General features: G+C 42.9%; 1 protein-coding gene across 1 annotated transcript in view; it reads left to right on the plus strand.

The window, feature by feature from the left end:
* The window catches only part of LOC124775452 (juvenile hormone esterase-like), a 188,368-nt gene that overhangs the window by 155,206 nt on the left and 12,917 nt on the right, over positions 1 to 20,245 (plus strand). Inside the window, exons 9-10 of the mRNA XM_047250284.1 lie at positions 5,027 to 5,177; positions 16,773 to 16,908. Coding sequence (XP_047106240.1) covers positions 5,027 to 5,177; positions 16,773 to 16,908 — 287 coding nt within the window. The remainder of the gene's footprint in view (positions 1 to 5,026; positions 5,178 to 16,772; positions 16,909 to 20,245) is intronic.

Raw genomic sequence — 20,245 nt, forward strand, 5'->3', positions numbered from 1 at the left:
AGAAGCTCCTGATTGTGACAAGTTTTCAGAGGTGTGACAATTTGTTGACAAAATCAAACAAAATTTTTCACTTATTTTTCATTCCTGACATAATATATAAAAAATGAACTGCGCAAATGGGGTATAAAAGTTTTTGCCCGTAGAATTGTGTACGAATTTGAAATATACCGAGGTAAACGAACCATACCTAATGAAGCTGATCTTGGTATAAGTGGTGATGTAGTGATAAGGCTTGTAGAAGGACAATATGAAGCGTTTACAGACAATTGGTTCACCTGTTACAACCTTATTTCTGTCGTGGAAAACTATGGAATGTCGGATGTTGCCAATGTCAGCTCCACAACACCTCAAGATTGCAATCCAAAAATGGACAGAGAGCTGAAAAAGCAGGGACGAGGATCAAATGATTACAGAACTGAAACAGAAAGGAACATCATAGCGCTGAAATGGTATAAGAAGTCTGGCGTCCTTGCATCGTCATACAAAGTAATAAATCCAGTCGCATGTGTGAAACATTGGGCAGTGACCGACCGAAAATATTTTGATGTTGCATGGCCAGACGTTGTTACAGAATGTAAGTGCTGTATGGGTGGAGTTGACTTAAACGCATGCCGATTAATATGTATAGGAGTTATGTTGGCGCGAATACATTTTATCGAAGAATCATACTCCATCTCATTGATATGTGCGTCGTGTATGCATGCTCCTACATTGTCGATATTGCAGACAAAGAGGAATTGTGGTTCTGTGGTCACAGTGATAGATTACAAATGGGAAGGTTTGGGTTCAAATCTCCTGCGTACCCAATATCTTTTTACACAAAATTACGAACTGTCCGTCCGGTCATGGACGTGTTTTCGTTGTATTCAAATCTGTGTACGTGTCATAGAGTAATGTCCGCATGCAACAACGACGTGTAACAAAGGGACCTCCAGACGTGCGTACCTCCTATTTCTTCTACACAGGTACCAACATGTTATGCCGCTTGCGTTCCGTTTTGTGAGTTTTGACTCTCGAATTCCTTTGTTGTAACATAGTTCACATCCGTTAATTCGTTGTTTTCATTTCGGTGAGAGGTCTATGCGACGTCTCGCCTGCTCTCACTACTCATCACCGAATATGAGTCATATGCTAAGAATATGTTACTCTCGCAAGCAAATACAAAGAAACCCAAATGAATTAGGTTTGGAGACCTTACCTTTGCTTTTGGTTTATATATTCCGCCAGGATTTATTGGATGCATTAACTAACCATAACTCGATTATATGTCTCAGTTTTAATGTTTTCAACTGTGAGTAAGTAATCTAGTTACCTAAACCAGTGCACTACTTAGATGCATAAATGAGATATTAAAGAAAACTATTGTTAATACTTCACCTCCATAACATATTTATAATCTAAAATGTATTTCTAAGTGTATATATACATGTTTTCACTTAAAAAAAAACTCGTTAGTTTTGCTGTTTTTAGCATGCGGTGTATTACCCATAGCATAAGGAATAGACGCCGCAATGTAAAGATGTTGTTGTTGTTGTTGTGGTCTTCAGTCCTGAGACTGGTTTGATGCAGCTCTCCATGCTACTCTATCCTGTGCAAGCTTTTTCATCTCCCAGTACCTACTGCAACCTACATCCTTCTGAATCTGCTTAGTGTATTCATCTCTTGGTCTCCCTCTACGATTTTTACCCTCCACGCTGCCCTCCAATACTAAATTGGTGATCCCTTGATGCTTCAGAACATGTCCTACCAACCGATCCCTTCTTCTGGTCAAGTTGTGCCACAAACTTCTCTTCTCCCCAATCCTATTCAATACTTCCTCATTAGTTATGTGATCTACCCATCTAATCTTCAGCATTCTTCTGTAGCACCACATTTCGAAAGCTTCTATTCTCTTCTTGTCCAAACTATTTATCGTCCATGTCTCACTTCCATACATGGTTACACTCCATACGAATACTTTCAGAAATGACTTCCTGACACTTAAATCTATACTGGATGTTAACAAATTTCTCTTCTTCAGAAACGCTTTCCTTGCCATTGCCAGCCTACATTTTATATCCTCTCTACTTCGACCATCATCAGTTATTTTGCTCCCCAAATAGCAAAACTCCTTTACTACTTTAAGTGCCTCATTTCCTAATCTAATTCCCTCAGCATCACCCGAATTAATTAGACTACATTCCATTATCCTTGTTTTGCTTTTGTTGATGTTCATCTTATATCCTCCTTTCAAGACACTGTCCATTCCATTCAACTGCTCATCCAAGTCCTTTGCTGTCTCTGACAGAATTACAATGTCATCGGCGAACCTCAAAGTTTTTATTTCTTCTCCATGAATTTTAATACCTACTCCGAATTTTTCTTTTGTTTCCTTTACTGCTTGCTCAATATACAGATTGAACAACATCGGGGAGAGGCTACAACCCTGTCTTACTCCCTTCCCAACCACTGCTTCCCTTTTATGTCCCTCGACTCTTATAACTGCCATCTGGTTTCTGTACAAATTGTAAATAGCCTTTCGCTCCCTGTATTTTACCCCTGCCACCTTTAGAATTTGAAAGAGAGTATTCCAGTCAACATTGTCAAAAGCTTTCTCTAAGTCTACAAATGCTAGAAACGTAGGTTTGCCTTTCCTTAATCTTTCTTCTAAGATAAGTCGTAAGGTCAGTATTGCCTCACGTGTTCCAGTGTTTCTACGGAATCCAAACTGATCTTCCCCGAGGTTGGCTTCTACTAGTTTTTCCATTCGTCTGTAAAGAATTCGTGTTAGTATTTTGCAGCTGTGACTTATTAAGCTGATAGTTCGGTAATTTTCACATCTGTCAACACCTGCTTTCTTTGGGATTGGAATTATTATATTCTTCTTGAAGTCTGAGGGTATTTCGCCTGTTTCATACATCTTGCTCACCAGATGGTAGAGTTTTGTCAGGACTGGCTCTCCCACGGCCGTCAGTAGTTCCAATGGAATATTGTCTACTCCGGGGGCCTTGTTTCGACTCAGGTCTTTCAGTGTTCTGTCAAACTCTTCACGCAGTATCATATCTCCCATTTCATCTTCATCTACATTCTCTTCTATTTCCATAATATTGTCCTCAAGTACATCGCCCTTGTATAGACCCTCTATATACTCCTTCCACCTTTCTGCTTTCCCTTCTTTGCTTAGAACTGGGTTTCCATCTGAGCTCTTGATATTCATACAAGTCGTTCTCTTATCTCCAAAGGTCTCTTTAATTTTCCTGTAGGCGGTATCTATCTTACCCCTAGTGAGATAGGCCTCTACATCCTTACATTTGTCCTCTAGCCATCCCTGCTTAGCCATTTTGCACTTCCTGTCGATCTCATTTTTGAGACGTTTGTATTCCTTTTTGCCTGTTTCACTTACTGCATTTTTATATTTTCCCCTTTCATCAATTAAATTCAATATTTCTTCTGTTACCCAAGGATTTCTACTAGCCCTTGTCTTTTTACCTACTTGATCCTCTGCTGCCTTCACTACTTCATCCCTCAAAGCTACCCATTCTTCTTCTACTGTATTTATTTCCCCCATTCCTGTCAATTGCTCCCTTATGCTCTCCCTGAATCTCTGTACAACCTCTGGTTCTTTTAGTTTATACAGGTCCCATCTCCTCAAATTCCCACCTTTTTGCAGTTTCTTCAGTTTTAATCTACAGGTCATAACCAATAGATTGTGGTCAGAGTCCACATCTGCCCCTGGAAATGTCTTACAATTTAAAACCTGGTTCCTAAATCTCTGTCTTACCATTATATAATCTATCTGATACCTTTTAGTATCTCCAGGGTTCTTCCATGTATACAACCTTCTTTCATGATTCTTAAACCAAGTGTTAGTTATGATTATGTTGTGCTCTGTGCAAAATTCGACCAGGCGGCTTCCTCTTTCATTTCTGTCCCCCAATCCATATTCACCTACTATGTTTCCTTCTCTCCCTTTTCCTACACTCGAATTCCAGTCACCCATGACTATTAAATTTTCGTCTCCCTTCACAATCTGAATAATTTCTTTTATTTCATCATACATTTCTTCAATTTCTTCGTCATCTGCAGAACTAGTTGGCATATAAACTTGTACTACTGTAGTAGGCGTGGGCTTCGTATCTATCTTGGCCACAATAATGCGTTCACTATGCTGTTTGTAGTAGCTTACCCGCATTCCTATTTTCCTATTCATTATTAAAGCTACTCCTGCATTACCCCTATTTGATTTTGTGTTTATAACCCTGTAGTCACCTGACCAGAAGTCTTGTTCCTCCTGCCACCGAACTTCACTAATTCCCACTATATCTAACTTCAACCTATCCATTTCCCTTTTTAAATTTTCTAACCTACCTGCCCGATTAAGGGATCTGACATTCCACGCTCCGATCCGTAGAACGCCAGTTTTCTTTCTCCTGATAACGACATCCTCTTGAGTAGTCCCCGCCCGGAGATCCGAATGGGGGACTATTTTACCTCCGGAATATTTTACCCAAGAGGACGCCATCATCATGTAATCATACAGTAAAGCTGCATGCCCTCGGGAAAAATTACGGCTGTAGTTTCCCCTTGCTTTCAGCCGTTCGCAGTACCAGCACAGCAAGGCCGTTTTGGTTATTGTTACAAGGCCAGATCAGTCAATCATCCAGACTGTTGCCCTTGCAACTACTGAAAAGGCTGCTGCCCCTCTTCAGGAACCACACGTTTGTCTGGCCTCTCAACAGATACCCCTCCGTTGTGGTTGCACCTACGGTACGGCTATCTGTATCGCTGAGGCACGCAAGCCTCCCCACCAACGGCAAGGTCCATGGTTCATGGTTCATGTTATCATGGTCAAATATTATGTTTAAATGTTACATTGAAAAGGTCCACAGAATTTTATGAATGGACAACTGGTGCGTTTAGTTGTTACAAAAAAAGTTTTGCTAAAAGTGCGCCATGGTACATACGCGATTTTGCAAATGTGCGCCATCTCTCCTGGATTTCCCCTATAATAGAGAATTACTGAGGTGAGCATCTTTTTTGCCTGCAGATGATGACCGACGCCCTCTTCTTCGACGGCATCCAGGAAACCGTCGAGCTGTTCGCCGCTTCATCGAGTTCTCCTGTATACGAATACCTCTTTGAGGTCGACGGAGAGCGAAACTTGCTGAAGAGACTGATGTTCAACGCGAAGAAAGCAGGTCATTTCTTGATGCCTTCAAACTCGTGACAATTCTGTTTTCAATTCAAGGAATCCTTGTACACAGTAGAAAATCATGTGAGCTGCTGCGCTGTGCTGGAAAACGGAATACCTGCAAGCATAGGTTAGGATTCCTCATCGTGGGACTTTATTGCTGATAAGGGAATAGTCCGACCTGTCGTGTCGAAATCTAGTTTTATTTTTCTTGGTCTGGTCATCACCTTGGTAAGAATCTCGTGTGTAGGAATTTTAACTGCCGGTATGGATTGAGAGTTACTAAAAACTAATGGAGCATCTTACATTTGCACACATTATGTGTGTGAGACTTGCTGACGTATAGCCCTGAATTTTCGCTCTTCACGACACCTTGATTTTTCAGTAGTTTGTTATGCTAAAGGCTGAATCCTATGATTGAAAATAGTAAAATATTATTAAATTTATTTAGAGAAGTACAACATATATGTCACGTACAACTTTTTTAATTTGTTAGGAGGCAGCACAATAAATATAATGCAGTAACGGACGAAACTTGACAGCCATGTCAGCCACAAACATAATTCGACGATTTTACGCAAAACGAACTGTCAATGAGTCTATATATGTCGCTAATTGTTTCCTGTTAATGTCCTGTAAAGTGCCTTCGACTGACGAGCTAATCTATGTGCATCGCATCACATAGAATCTGAAACGTGTGCACTTCTTTGTCAGGGCAAGTTCGAATCACTGCACACAATGATACAAAAATCTTGTTCTCTAACAAAGAATCTAAATAGATAAAAGCGATTTGCTCCCATAAAACAGAAGAAGAGCGAGATGAATGGAAACAGATATCTAATTCACTAAAATCGTTGAGTATACCATCAGATTTTTGCACAGAACATTTCGCTTTTGAACATGTGGCCCAATTTTCCAGCCGACTATTGAAGACAACCGTATCCATTCATTAGTGAGTGTGAGTGTGCAGACATGTTCTGGACTTCTCCCCTTTGGTTGCCACCTTTCTTGTAGCATGCATGTCTTTTTTGAAAATTACATTCTTCTGCATTATATAGGTGAGATTTTAGTGAACCATACGTTTTGTTCTTCGCATCTGGAACAAAAGCTTCGATCGTTTTGGTTTAAATTTCTTTTCTGATTTTAAGTATAAATTTATCTTCCTAGATCCAATTTTATGTTGTTTCTAAATTTTTCGCACCTATATCTTTGGCTATATCGCAGGTCTAGTCACGTATCATAGTATCGTTGGCTCTTCACGTGGCTCAAAAAAGACGAATTATTATTTCCCTTAAATGCTTACATCCATCTAAACCTTCATTTCTACGGGTGTAAAATTCATATTTAGAACACATGGAACTCCACTTATCACTTACATATCATCTGCATTCAATCAATGCACTATACAGTACAATCTTTCAAAAAATATGTATGATAATTTGAATGTTCCTTTAAAAAACCACGTTGTGGCACATCAGATAATATTCAAGTGTATTTTCTGTTGGTGGCTTCAGCTAGCGTCAGTTGTAGGTCTCCACAGCGAGTGGAAAATCATTCACACGGCTCCCTGTGAACTCTACTCTGCAAGATTATACATTACACAGAATATTTTTAAGGCCGGTGTATTTCAAATAAATACCTGAAATAAAAAGAAAGAAAGATAAAAAAATCTTGTTCACTTTAGTTTTTAACACAGTCTCGAAGTAATATTCTTTCAAGATAGAAAGCAATTAATGACATTATCTGCCAATGAGCACTGATCAACGAGGAAAGTTGAAAATTACAGGCAAACCTGGGCCTCCTGCTTATTGGGCGGATGCGCTAGCCACTGCGCCATCCTCACACAGTACTGATAGCAGCTTTATGGACTGCCCTAGCACGCCTCCCATCAGACCTGTTGAGACTTTGGATCCGACTTTGGCGAGGTAGGATAGTCCATCCAGTTGCGATCAGCACTGTTTCAGGGTGGCGCAGTGATCAGCGCATCTGCCCAATAAGCAGAAGGCCCAGGTTCGAATGCAGGTTTGTCTGTAATTTTCAACTTTCCCCAACGATTTAAATCAAAGCCCACCAGCAGTTGATGTCATTAACTCCTTTGTGCTTTGGTTCATAATGGCTGCGAGATGAAAATTGTATCTGTTCTTTTGGACATGTCCGAAAGAACAGACATCACATATACAGGTTGAACATTAATAAAACCGACAAACACCAGGGACGGATTCCTGCCTGGAAATGGAGGAAAGAAGGTCCTACGAACTTGGGTCTGGAAATGCATCGTTTGCTCGTTAGATGGCACCGACGAATGACATTTCCTCTAGCCACGTGTGGTGTGTTCTATGTTGTGTTGCAGGCTGTATTATTGACGCAGCATACTGTACGCAGCAGAATGTCGGGAACAAGCCAAGATGGTGTTTGTGTACGGTCAATCAGATGGAAACGGTCTAGAGACAGCACGACTATACCAACGACATAATACAACATTTCAAGCCCATTCTGGGCGTCTGTATAATCATGTATCTTTTCAGACAGACGAACGTGCAGGGAGGCGGCAGATTCAGCGTGCACCAGATTTGGAGGACCGGGTTCTATAGGATATTGATGCGAACCCTAGTAGAAGTGAAACGTCCAGAAAAATTAATGAATTACTGTGCTGATAAATCTCTTACATTATTTGATTTTCAAACAGCTGAGCAAAACTGAACGTACCCAGACATTTCGCTCTTTACCTATCCTGATCAACACTAAACTGACACACAATATTTTTAGCCCAACGCAATCTGACTTTCAATAATCCCTACAAAAGAATGGCCCTGACTAACATTAACCTATACCTTTCACAAATAAACTTACCTCACAAAAATCTTCGTTACTCGAACTACTGCAATACAGCGAGCGCCACTACGGCCAGCTAAATAAAAGATTCACACTACTGAAGTCACTAACTACTGATAGGCATAGTTGGCAAATGAAAGATTTTGATAGAGAACAAACAATGTATTTACCTTAATAGTGTTCAAAGGTCATTATATACACTCCTGGAAATTGAAATAAGAACACCGTGAATTCATTGTCCCAGGAAGGGGAAACTTTATTGACACATTCCTGGGGTCAGATACATCACATGATCACACTGACAGAACCACAGGCACATAGACACAGGCAACAGAGCATGCACAATGTCGGCACTAGTACAGTGTATATCCACCTTTCGCAGCAATGCAGGCTGCTATTCTCCCATGGAGACGATCGTAGAGATGCTGGATGTAGTCCTGTGGAACGGCTTGCCATGCTATTTCCACCTGGCGCCTCAGTTGGACCAGCGTTCGTGCTGGACGTGCAGACCGCGTGAGAAGACGCTTCATCCAGTCCCAAACATGCTCAATGGGGGACAGATCCGGAGATCTTGCTGGCCAGGGTAGTTGACTTACACCTTCTACAGCACGTTGGGTGGCACGGGATACATGCGGACGTGCATTGTCCTGTTGGAACAGCAAGTTCGCTTGCCGGTCTAGGAATGGTAGAACGATGGGTTCGATGACGGTTTGGATGTACCGTGCACTATTCAGTGTCCCCTCGACGATCACCAGTGGTGTACGGCCAGTGTAGGAGATGGCTCCCCACACCATGATGCCGGGTGTTGGCCCTGTGTGCCTCGGTCGTATGCAGTCCTGATTGTGGCGCTCACCTGCACGGCGCAAACACGCATACGACCATCATTGGCACCAAGGCAAAAGCGACTCTCATCGCTGAAGACGACACGTCTCCATTCGTCCCTCCCATTCACGCCTGTCGCGACACCACTGGAGGCGGGCTGCACGATGTTGGGGCGTGAGCGGAAGACGGCGTAACGGTGTGCGGGACCGTAGCCCAGCTTCATGGAGACGGTTGCGAATGGTCCTCGCCGATACCCCAGGAGCAACAGTGTCCCTAATTTGCTGGGAAGTGGCGGTGCGGTCCCCTACGGCACTGCGTAGGATCCTACGGTCTTGGCGTGCATCCGTGCGTCGCTGCGGTCCGGTCCCAGGTCGACGGGCACGTGCACCTTCCGCCGACCACTGGCGACAACATCGATGTACTGTGGAGACCTCACGCCCCACGTGTTGAGCAATTCGGCGGTACGTCCACCCGGCCTCCCGCATGCCCACTATACGCCCTCGCTCAAAGTCCGTCAACTGCACATACGGTTCACGTCCACGCTGTCGCGGCATGCTACCAGTGTTAAAGACTGCGATCGAGCTCCGTATGCCACGGCAAACTGGCTGACACTGACGGCGGCGGTGCACAAATGCTGCGCAGCTAGCGCCATTCGACGGCCAACACCGCGGTTCCTGATGTGTCCGCTGTGCCGTGCGTGTGATCATTGCTTGTACAGCCCTCTCGCAGTGTCCGGAGCAAGTATGGTGGGTCTGACACACCGGTGTCAATGTGTCCTTTTTTCCATTTCCAGGAGTGTATATATATATATCAGTCCATGATATCCAATATTACAAATTTACTCTTTCTGATGGACACACGTCCAGATCGTCCGCTCTCAAAATTCCGCCATCTCTCTCCCCACATCCACCACTGCTGGCGGCTCACCTCCAACTGCGCAACGCTACGCGCTGTTAACATCCAGCTGCCCAACACTACAATGGCAGACAACAATGCAAACTAGCCACAGACTGCACACAGCACAGCCAGCGATTTTCATACAGAGCGTTACGTGGCGTTACCAATAAGAAAACCTAAACAGCCTACTTACACAAGCTTCAGGCAAGCTGTCCACCAATGTGAGCCAAAGTACGATTAAGTGTCCTGAATGACAACCACTACTACCTCCATGACCTGCTACGAGAACAAGGATTATCAGCAGAGGTCAGAGGAACTTTCATTCGCCAGCGCCATCTACCGCGGCAACGATGCAGTTCTGGACACACGATCATACGACCTTTTTTCCTCGATTTCCAATCAGGAATCAGTCCCTGCAGTTTGTCGGTTTTATTAACGTTCACTCTGTATAATATTCTTCTGCAATGAGCATTGTGATGACAGTGAAATTTCCGCACATTCTCGACCATGGTTGCAACGCTTACTAAAACAATTGCCGCGGGTTCCTAGGGTGCGCCACGTCGATAAATGAGTTACGTTTCTGAGGAATGGGGGGTGTGTAGGGATGACTTACAGTACGGGTACGTATAAGCAGTTAACTTTTGGACTGGGACACTAACAAATTTAAACTAGTAGTATCAAAATAAATACGATTGGTTTCCACGTGGCATGACGGACCTCTCCCCTGTGAGCACGATTTACCTATCACAGAATCAGGAAGGTCGTTTTCTACATAGAAAGCCTTATAATTGTGAACTCAGAAACGTAAGGAGCATCACTTTAATGATGTTATCATTGGGTATTCAAAGAGCTTCGTAATTAGCGGTGCATTCTACCGCACATAGGACATAATCTGAGAGGTAACTACTTAACTACAGCAATGACCCACAGGAATTATTTGCATGCCGCCTTTGGCTCTTTTTGCGATATGCAATTCAGGTTGCTTTGTGTTGCAAACAATGGCACCCGCAGAAAGGTCGGTTCCGTGTGAGTGAATTTTGAGAGCAATGCCAAAAACTTACGATTTCTATTTTAAGTACCGTCCTTGGCGCCTCACGGATGCGCCGCGGTGCAGTATTTACCAATCTTTTTGTGCCTTTGCTGAAACAAATTGCATCGCCGAGGCAAACGAGCTATTTTTTCGTGTCTTTTAGATTTCATTGTGTTTAATCATAGCGCTGTTCATAACGACATTGAATACAGCTTACACGTAGATAGTTCTAGCCGTCTTTCAATCAACATTTCAGCACTGTTGGTTAGCGTTAAACTGATATGCATCAGAAAGTAGCTGTAGACTCACTTTGACGAGCCGGCCGCTGTGGTCGAGCAATTCTAGGCCCTTCATTCCGAAACCACGCGGCTGCTACGGTCGCAGGTTAGAATCCTGCCTTGGGCATGGATGTGTGCGATGTCCTTAGGTTAGTTAGGTTTAAGAAGTTCGAAGTCTAGGGGACTGATGACATCAGATGTTGAGCCTCACAGTGCTTAGAGCCATTTGAGCCATCACTTTGGCTAAAATTAGGTATTATTGTGAAAACATGAAATATGTTTTTGGATTCAGACAATAAAGAATTTTTTAAAGAAATCACGATGTGCTGTGTGATTAGAAACACGTTGTTCTTTCGTACTGAGGACGCTATCGAAGTGTTACTGCGGTTCTCACAGATGAGCTGCGACGGTGTGAGTAGACACTCCATTGTTGTCATTGCTGGAAGACGCTCAGGAGCCAGTTTCTGTTCAACTGCGCCCCATACGGTTAAATAAATTGTCTGCCTTTATCCTGTTGGACAAACACGTTACGTGCAATCTGTAGGAAGTGATTTACGCGTCAGTAAAGTAATATAGCCTAGCTGTGATCAGAGCTGCTCAATCAGAATCTCTGAGCACAGTGTCACAAGCAAACACAAAATACTGTTTGACGAAAGAAAAGTTTTTGTCCCGGGCTCCTGCATAACGGGAACATGTAATTAAAGGGGCTGTAGAAATCAGAATGTGTAACAGGAACTTCGATCGTGACAGCGGATATAATTTGAGTGGTGTATGAAAGCGAGCTGTCGATGCAGAGATATTCGTCGCAATGTTTACGCTACTACGGTAGCGGTAGCGCCACCAGCGCAGACGTTGACACCATCTGCGGCAGCGTTACGTAATTACGGACCAATCAGAAGTCGTTTATGGACCATATAAGGTCACCACAGCAGCAGTTTGACCGTCAGTTGCTCCTGACAAAGACGATCGAGGTAATCGTCGAAAGCTTGAGGTTCTGCCCTGAGTTGACGAGGCAAGAAATCAGAGAATGTTTTATACTACACGTGTAAGCTGATTGTTAAATGTCTATCTGTATGAAGCTGGCTTTCCTACTGAGTGCAAAAATAATCAGTAGTAGGTAGGAACGTGAAGTTGGACGCTATTTGTCCCTTGCATACCTCTAGCGCCAGGGCTATTTATGAGACACGTTATATCTCCTCCTCCTCATTCTACTTACTACATTCAGTTTGCTCTGAGCTATGCACAGTTGGGGTACACAAAGAGGGCATCTAGGCGCCGTGCTTAACTTGCTCTGGATTTTTATTTCGCACGTATCGAGTAAAACCACTAGAAGTAAATGATTCATATCAAAATTGTTAGAAACCATTCAACAGCCAAGATCGCATAACATATTTCTTAAATTTAAGACAACCGGTTTCAAAAGCGTATGCTATCATCTTCAGCTCTTGAAGTCTTTTGTTGAAGCCACCAGCTACAGGCGACGTCACCGAGCCAGCAGTGCGTTCTGGCTGTTCCAGACACGTTCGCATTCCTTCTCACTCAGTTTACTCATACTTTTGCAGTAGCTGCGTTATACAATTCTGCATTAACTTGGCACTGTTCACATGCAACAAGGAACTGGGCTGAGTAAGTCGGTTACAAGTTTTCAGGCTCTCATAATAATCTTTATTTTGATATTTAAGCTTTATGATTGCAACTCGCGATTTACCTCTAGTCACTTATTAGAACAGGCTTTATTAATAGTGAAAATAAATTTAGCAGTTGGTACGCCGATAATTAAATTTGGAAACGTGATATAGATTTACGCCAACTACTGAACGATTTAATTAAGATGTAATTTGTTTAGGGATTTCAACTCTCAAATGACAAAAAGGTCACTTTACAACCAATGGTTTATGTAACAGTTGATGCTGAGAGCTGAAGTTTTGAAATCATCCCAGTCATTGGTAAATGGTTAGACTATGTTTAGAGTCAGTTCATATCAAATTTGTAATTTATTATACTGGAAGCTTCATGTCAGGTCATTGCCTCAAGAATTGTGACTGTTTGTACATCACGTTGTGGCAAGATGCGAAGCCCTTACACATTCTCTGTACAATACCCAACTCTCCCTGTGTGATTTCTACATTTTTGGAGCCCTAAAGAAAGACATTCGTGCCATCGATTTGCCTCGGACGAAACCGTGCATGTTTGGTAATCATAGTTCCGTAGGCAACTGCAAGCATTATTCCATGAAAGAACTGGTGGTCTTGTCTCAGGAGATAGACCTATTAACAGTTGTGACGATTACTTTTGAAATAATAAGGTGTTTGGTTAGTTTTTTCCCAACTATGTCGTTTTCATTTAACTGTACCTTATATAAGCGACGATCAAAACGTTTCCGTTCGAGGCCGTCACGGCAGCGCATCAGCAATGTAGCGCGATACGATGCAGGTATGTAAGCAACGATATGTAGGCAAGGGATTAGTGCCGCATTCGTGTCATTCCGACGTGCGTACAGTGAATGCGGGAATGTGATTTACGGCGACGTAATTACCATGTGCGTCCAAACAGGACGGAGAACGAAGAACGTGTATCGGGCAGCACGTATGTCGAAAATCACCGTTGTGGACGGTTGTGGAATTGTGCGCCAAGGGGTGCTGCTGCTTCATGATAATGCAAATGTCGTAGATGTTATGGCAACTCAAGAGGGAGACACTGCAGCATCTGTTCGGTACTACTGTTCTCTCCCCATACGATTTCAGTCCTTCGGTCTCTTAGAAAAGTCTTGAAGGGTGGACGACTCCCGTCGGACGATGATTGCAGCTTGAGGGTACGGACTTCTTCACGCAGCAGGACACTGTGTTTTGCCAAGCGTGTATCTCCAACCTGGTACATCGGTGGGATAATTGCCTCATTGCTCAGGACGAATTTGCATGACTGGCGTGTCAATTCTGGAATGTAAAGCTTTCGAACGGGAACTTTTTGATCGCCCGTTAGTTTTTCCTTACCGTGACACTTGCCTGCAACGCCAGCAGGCGGCATTGAGTCTTGCGGTGGACAGTGGTCGTAGTGTTTTGCTCATAAGTATAAATTTCGTGTGAGCTATGGTGGCTGTTAAATTATTGCTGTTGTTGTGGCCTTCAGTACAAAGACTGGTTTGATGCAGCTCTGCATACTACTCTTTCCTGAGCAAGTCACTTCAACTCCGACTACGTACTGCAACCCTCATCCTTTTGAATCTGTTTACCGTATTCGTCTCTTTGTCTCCCCCTACAATTATGACCCGCCACACTTCCCTTTAATACCAACTTGGTAATCCCTTGATGTTTCAGAATGTGTCCTATCAACCAATCCCTTCATTTAGTCAGGCTGTGCCACGAATTTTTTTGTCTCCCCAATTCTACTCAGTGCCTCTTCATTACTTACATGATCTACTCTTCTAATCTTCAGCATTCTCCCCTAGCACCACGTTCCAAAAGCTTCTATTCTCTTCTTGTCTATACTGTTTATCGTCCATGTTTTACTTCTGTAAATGGCTACACTCCAGACAAATATCTTCAGAAAAGACTTACTATCGCTCAACTCTATATTCGATGTTAACAAGTTTCTCTTCTTCAGAAACGCCTTTCTTACCATTGCCAGCCTACATTTTGTATCCTATGTACTTCGGCCGTCATCGTTATTTTGCTGCCCACATAGCAATACCTATCTATTACTTTTATGTCTCATTTCCTGAACTAATTCACTCAGCATTGCCTGATTTACTTATAATTCGACAACATTCCATTATCCTTGTCTTGCGTTTCGTTGATGTTCATCTTACAGCCTCCTTTCAAGACAATGTCCTTTCCGTTTAACTGCTCTTCCAAGCCTTTTGCTGTGTCTGACATAATTACAGTGTCATCGGCAAACCTCAAGGTTTTTATTTCTTCTCGCTGAACCATAATTAGTATTAAAAATTTTCTTTGGTTTCATTTACTGCTTGCTCAATATACAGATTGAATAATCTGCCGTCTGGTTTCTATACAAGTTGTAAATAGTCTTTCGCTCCCTCTATTTTACCCCTGCTACTTTCAGAATTTCAAAGAGCTTATTCCACTCATCATTGTCAAAAGCTATGTCTACAAAAGTTATAAACGTAGGTTTGCCTTTCCTTAACCTATCTGCTAAGATAAGTCGTAGAGTCAGTATTACCTCGCGCTTACCTACATTTCTCTGAAATCCAATCTGATCTTCCCCGAGGTCCACTTCTACCACTTTTTGCATTTTTCGGTAAAGAATTCCTGTTAGTATTTTGCAACCATGACTTATTAAAGTGATAGTTCGGTAATTTTCACACCTTTCAGCAACTGAATTTAAACATCAGTCAGTCAACTGCAGTGAGAAACAGCAGTTAAATTGCCTCACTGAACTTTCAGACAGTCCAGGCAGAAGTACTTTGGCAAAACGTTGTTGCACAGCGTAAAGGTAGTCAGTTGGCCTTTAGCTTGACAGGCATGGGCTGTAGGCGCCCCAGTGGTCCTGGTCGCCTACGGTGGACTGGAGGCCGGGCGGTGACCTCTCCAGTTGTCAGGATGCTAGGAAATGACTGTGGACGTGTCAGAAACGCCAAAGAAACATTATTAATTCATGACACCTTTATTCCTGGTGAGTACAATGTGGCCCGCGTAACACAGGCTGGCTGAGCTTGGTGATATCAACGACCTTCCCCGAGTCCTCGCTGACTCGGAGCGATGACACCAGCTCCGAGCTGCACCAGTCTCACTAGCGCAGCGCCGCGTGCTGTGACATAGCGATGGAATGCCCTCACTTCAGCCGCGTGTGGCTGGCGGCGCCCGGCTGGCTGGCCAGCTCGGCGGCGGACAGCAGGCCGCTGCGCGTAGGAGGCTCCGGGTTGGAGTCCCGGCGCTGTTTTCTTCCCTGCTCCTCCTGGTGGCTCATCCGCGGCGGACGGGCGGAACGGGCTGCAGTCCCCCAGTGTCGTCGGCTCACCCGGTTGTGACGGTGGATGCACAGGGCCTAGGCCCCGCACGATCTCGACGACGGCTCACTGATGTGGTCAGCATTGGCGGCGAGTGAGTCTGCCGTGATGTCTGCTAATCTGGGTTGATGATTGACAGCGGCAGCAGAGAGGACCAGAGCTGGTACTGTCCCCTCACGTGTGCTGCTGGATGGGCCACACATACTGCAACATCTCCTTAATAAAGATTAACATGTCGATCACCGAGCTGAGCGCTACACAGCGACCCAGTACACACCTAACTGCAAGTCTAACTGTGAGTGCCTTGTTGCTATCAAAGCTGGCGTATTTAAAGGAAGCACAAGCGACGTCATGACGTCATGCTCGTTTGTAATGAACGCATTCGTTCCACTTATACTGCTGATTTCTCTGTCGTACTCGCCCCTTAGGTGTTCTTGTGACAGAGTTACGTGTTGTTACGGCAGACTTACGTGAAGTTGTGAAATGCAGTACAGCTGTCGCTATACCTCTGTCTTACATTCTACGAAACTCTCCGTCTAACACAAACCGGCGTGCTAAGCAATGCTCCCTCGCATGTTGTGTGTAACCAGGCCACTGCCCCCTGCCTGACGACACATTCCGATACATGTGCAATCCTCTTACCTCTTGGCTAACCAATTGCCTCTGGCTCTCGGTATAGGTAACGAAACTTTGACAATACTCCACGTTTCCAACACTTTACTATTCTGCGACACTACAGGACATAGTGGGCTGGAGCGCAGGTTATGTCGGTGTTCGCAGGCGCTTGCCACGCGGACGACCTGGGCTACCTGTTCTCGATGCAGCTGCCTCTGCTGCCGGCGCCGGCGCCATCATCGCTGGAGGAACTCACCATAGAGCGCATGACCACCATGTGGACCAACTTCGCTAAGACTGGGTGAGTTATATTCATCGGTTTTCAGCTACTTTTGATGCTCTGAATGGCAGTGTTCTTGCGTTTTCGATTATTTCATTAACTCACCAAATCTTCCTTGCGTGTAGGCTGGCTAGAAAGATTGACTGTGCTGTGTGAGAATTGACATGGTAGCGTCCAACACTACTGATGCTGAATTTCTGGGGTCACATCTTTTTCAAGACATTGAGAACTATATTATGTGCTTGTAACTCTTGACGTTAGTTTTTCCTTCCCTGCCTTCAGATAAGCAATTTCCCACCTCCAGGGAAATTCTCGTTTCACCATGTAGCTGTATCGGACTTCTCGTCGTACTGCACGTGCTTCTGCCGAAACTTGCTGCATGAATATACTGGGACAGGTGAAACAATTACAAACAAGAAAAAGTTACGAGAATTTTAATGTAATTTACATATTTTCTTCGACTCGAATGAAATTTGAGGAAGTCTTTCCATTATGGGAGCCTCTAATTCATAAATATGGATTGTCAGTGTCAGTAGACCAGTTACAAATGAGAAAATGAATTTAAAAATTATTAAAGAGATAGAAAAGTCCGCTTACTCCAATTGTAGCATTTCGAAACGGAACCGTAAGCTGGCAGCAGACAAAGTAACTACAGGAATCAAAGACAATAATTCGAATTCCAAATACATCCGAGCAGAAACCGCATACATAAAGAAATTCAGTTTTTATCTCGGCATGAGAGCCCTTAGAAATTCGTCGCAGGGGCAGCATGGACCACAGCGCTTACCAGCGACGGCACGTAGACGGCCAGCTTCACATAGAGTCGACACCAGGCGTTAGACTTGCAAAACTACCGTAAGCTATCGTAGACTGTCAGAAGTAAGCGTAGACTACGGTAGTTTACCTTGTAGACTTGGTCAGTTAAGACCGTAGCCACATTACCTGTACTTCAGGTGTGTTGCAGACCAGTCGGGCATTGCATCGTTTCAACCACTCTGTTTGCGTTTGCGATCAGTGTCTTGCTAGATTCCACTAGGAACCAACAGCGGGAAATCGTCTAGAAACTGAGTGAGGATCTATCAACGAGGCTCCAACACTTCGTCGAGCTTATATAACACATGTTTCTGTTACCCAAAACAATTTCCCCACTAATCATTAATAACGTGGAACTCTCGCCTTTGATTACGATGAAGAACGTTCTATTGAGAAAGTAACAAGAACTACTACATAGTTGTCTTTATGTTCATGCATGTAAGCTGTACTTGCATCAAAAGCAATTCCTTTATCAAAAGCGCAGAAGTTACTCCATCAACTTTATGACTTATAAAATGCAGTTTATATTTTCTTCTCTTCTTCTTCGGTTATCAACCCACAGGTTGGTTGGCAGCAGCACGCCATTCCGTTCTTTTGTCAACTTTCTTCTTCATATCTGCATAGGTCTGGCACCCGATGTCATTTATTACTTGTTGAATGTAGCTTAATCTAGGTCGTCCTCGGCGAGTTCTTCCTTCAATGATTCCTTCTAATATTCTCTTAATGAAATTGTTATGCCGTAAAATGTGACCTATGAAGGTTATTCTTCTTTTCTGTATATTTCGCCAAAGAGATCTGTTTTCTTTCACTCTTCTGAGGACATCTTCGTTTGTAGCCTTGTCTCGCCAGCTGATTTTTTCCATTCTCCGGTAGCACCACATTTCGAATGCCTCTAATCTTCTCTTTTCTTCTTTTCCACTAGTCCAAGTTTCACATCCGTAAAGGGCTGTACTCCACACATAGGTTTTCATGACTCTCTTTCTTACGTCTAAACTAACATTTCTACTCGTCAGTAAGTTTCTTTTTCCATTGAATGCTATTTTGGCAAGTTGTATTCTGTTTTTAATGTCACTTTTGCTCCTTCCATCTGCTGTTATTTTGCTACCTAAGTAGTTAAATTCTGTAACCTGCCCTAGTTTCTCTCCCTTTATTGTTATTCGTATGGGTTCATTGTAGTTCAGGGCGCCACTCACCATCACTTTAGTCTTTTTCTTATTTATTTTCATTCCATACTGTTCTTTTAAGGTGTTTTCCATTTCATTGAGTGCGGCTTCTAAATCTTCTTTCCTTTCTGTAATTATGGCGATATCATCTGCATATCGCAACATATCTATTTTCATTCCGTTAAGTTTTATTCCTACTTCAATATTCTCTCTTATTTTGTCTATTGCTTCTTGGATATATGCGTTGAAAATTACTGGAGATAGTGGGCATCCCTGTCTCACTCCTTTCCTTATTCTTGCTGTTTCTTCTTTGTTTTCCTTCTTAACTAAGGCTGTTTCATTTTGGTATATTTTAAAGATTATCCTTCTATCATTATATTTCAGACCAGCCTTCTTCAGAATTCTAAACATTTCTGGCCATACAACATTGTCAAATGCCTTTTCGAGGTCTACGAAGGCTATAAATACTTGTTTGTTTTTGGAAATTTGTTTCTCAATTATTAGTCTTAAAGATAAGATTGCTTCCCTCGTCCCTACACCGCTTCTAAAACCGAATTGGTCTTCACTTAGAGTGCTATTCAATTGGTTTTCAACTCTTTTCAAAATTATTCTTATTAGAATTTTTGATGCGTGTGAAAGAAGACTGAGTGTTCGATGGTTTTCACAGTCCATAGTAGATGCTTTCTTAGGTATGGGGAATATGATGCATTTCTGATAGTCTTCAGGAACTTCACCTGTTTTGTATATTTTCTGTATGAGTTGCAGTAATGTAGCTTTCATTTTGTCTCCTGATTTCTTAATTAGTTCAGAAGGTATATCATCAACACCTGCCGCTTTCTTATCTGGTAGTTCTTTTAGTGCTTTTTCAAATTCATCTTTCAGAATTGTGTCCCCTAGTTCTTCTTTCTCTACTTCTTCGCTTAATTCTATCATATTATCTGTTAGAGGGTCTCCTTGATATAGCTCTTCAATGTATTCTTGCCATCTCTTCAGCGTGTCATATCCAAATAGTACCTTGCCCTCTTTGTTCTTTATAGTTCCTGAAGATTTTACTTTCCGTTTAGCAAAGTTTTGTTTTATTGTTCTGTAGGCCAAGTCAGTTTTTCCTTTAACCATGTTTTCCTCCACCTCTTTACAAATGCTGTTGAGGTAATTTTCTTTTGCTTTCCTAGATTCTCTGTTTATTTGGTTTCTAAGCTTTCTATATTTGTTTTCGCTTTGCTCGTCAGAGGCATTTTTGTATAGTCTTCTTTCTTCCATTAGACAAATTATTTCAGGTGTTATCCACTCTTTCCTGTTTACAGGTTTGGCTTTCCCAATAAATTCTTCTGCTGCTTTATGTATGCCTTCTTTGATTTGTTTCCACTCCTCGTTAGTACTCC

This window comes from Schistocerca piceifrons, chromosome 2 (genome assembly GCF_021461385.2).
Source record: "Schistocerca piceifrons isolate TAMUIC-IGC-003096 chromosome 2, iqSchPice1.1, whole genome shotgun sequence".
Classification (NCBI taxonomy): Eukaryota; Metazoa; Arthropoda; class Insecta; order Orthoptera; family Acrididae; genus Schistocerca; species Schistocerca piceifrons.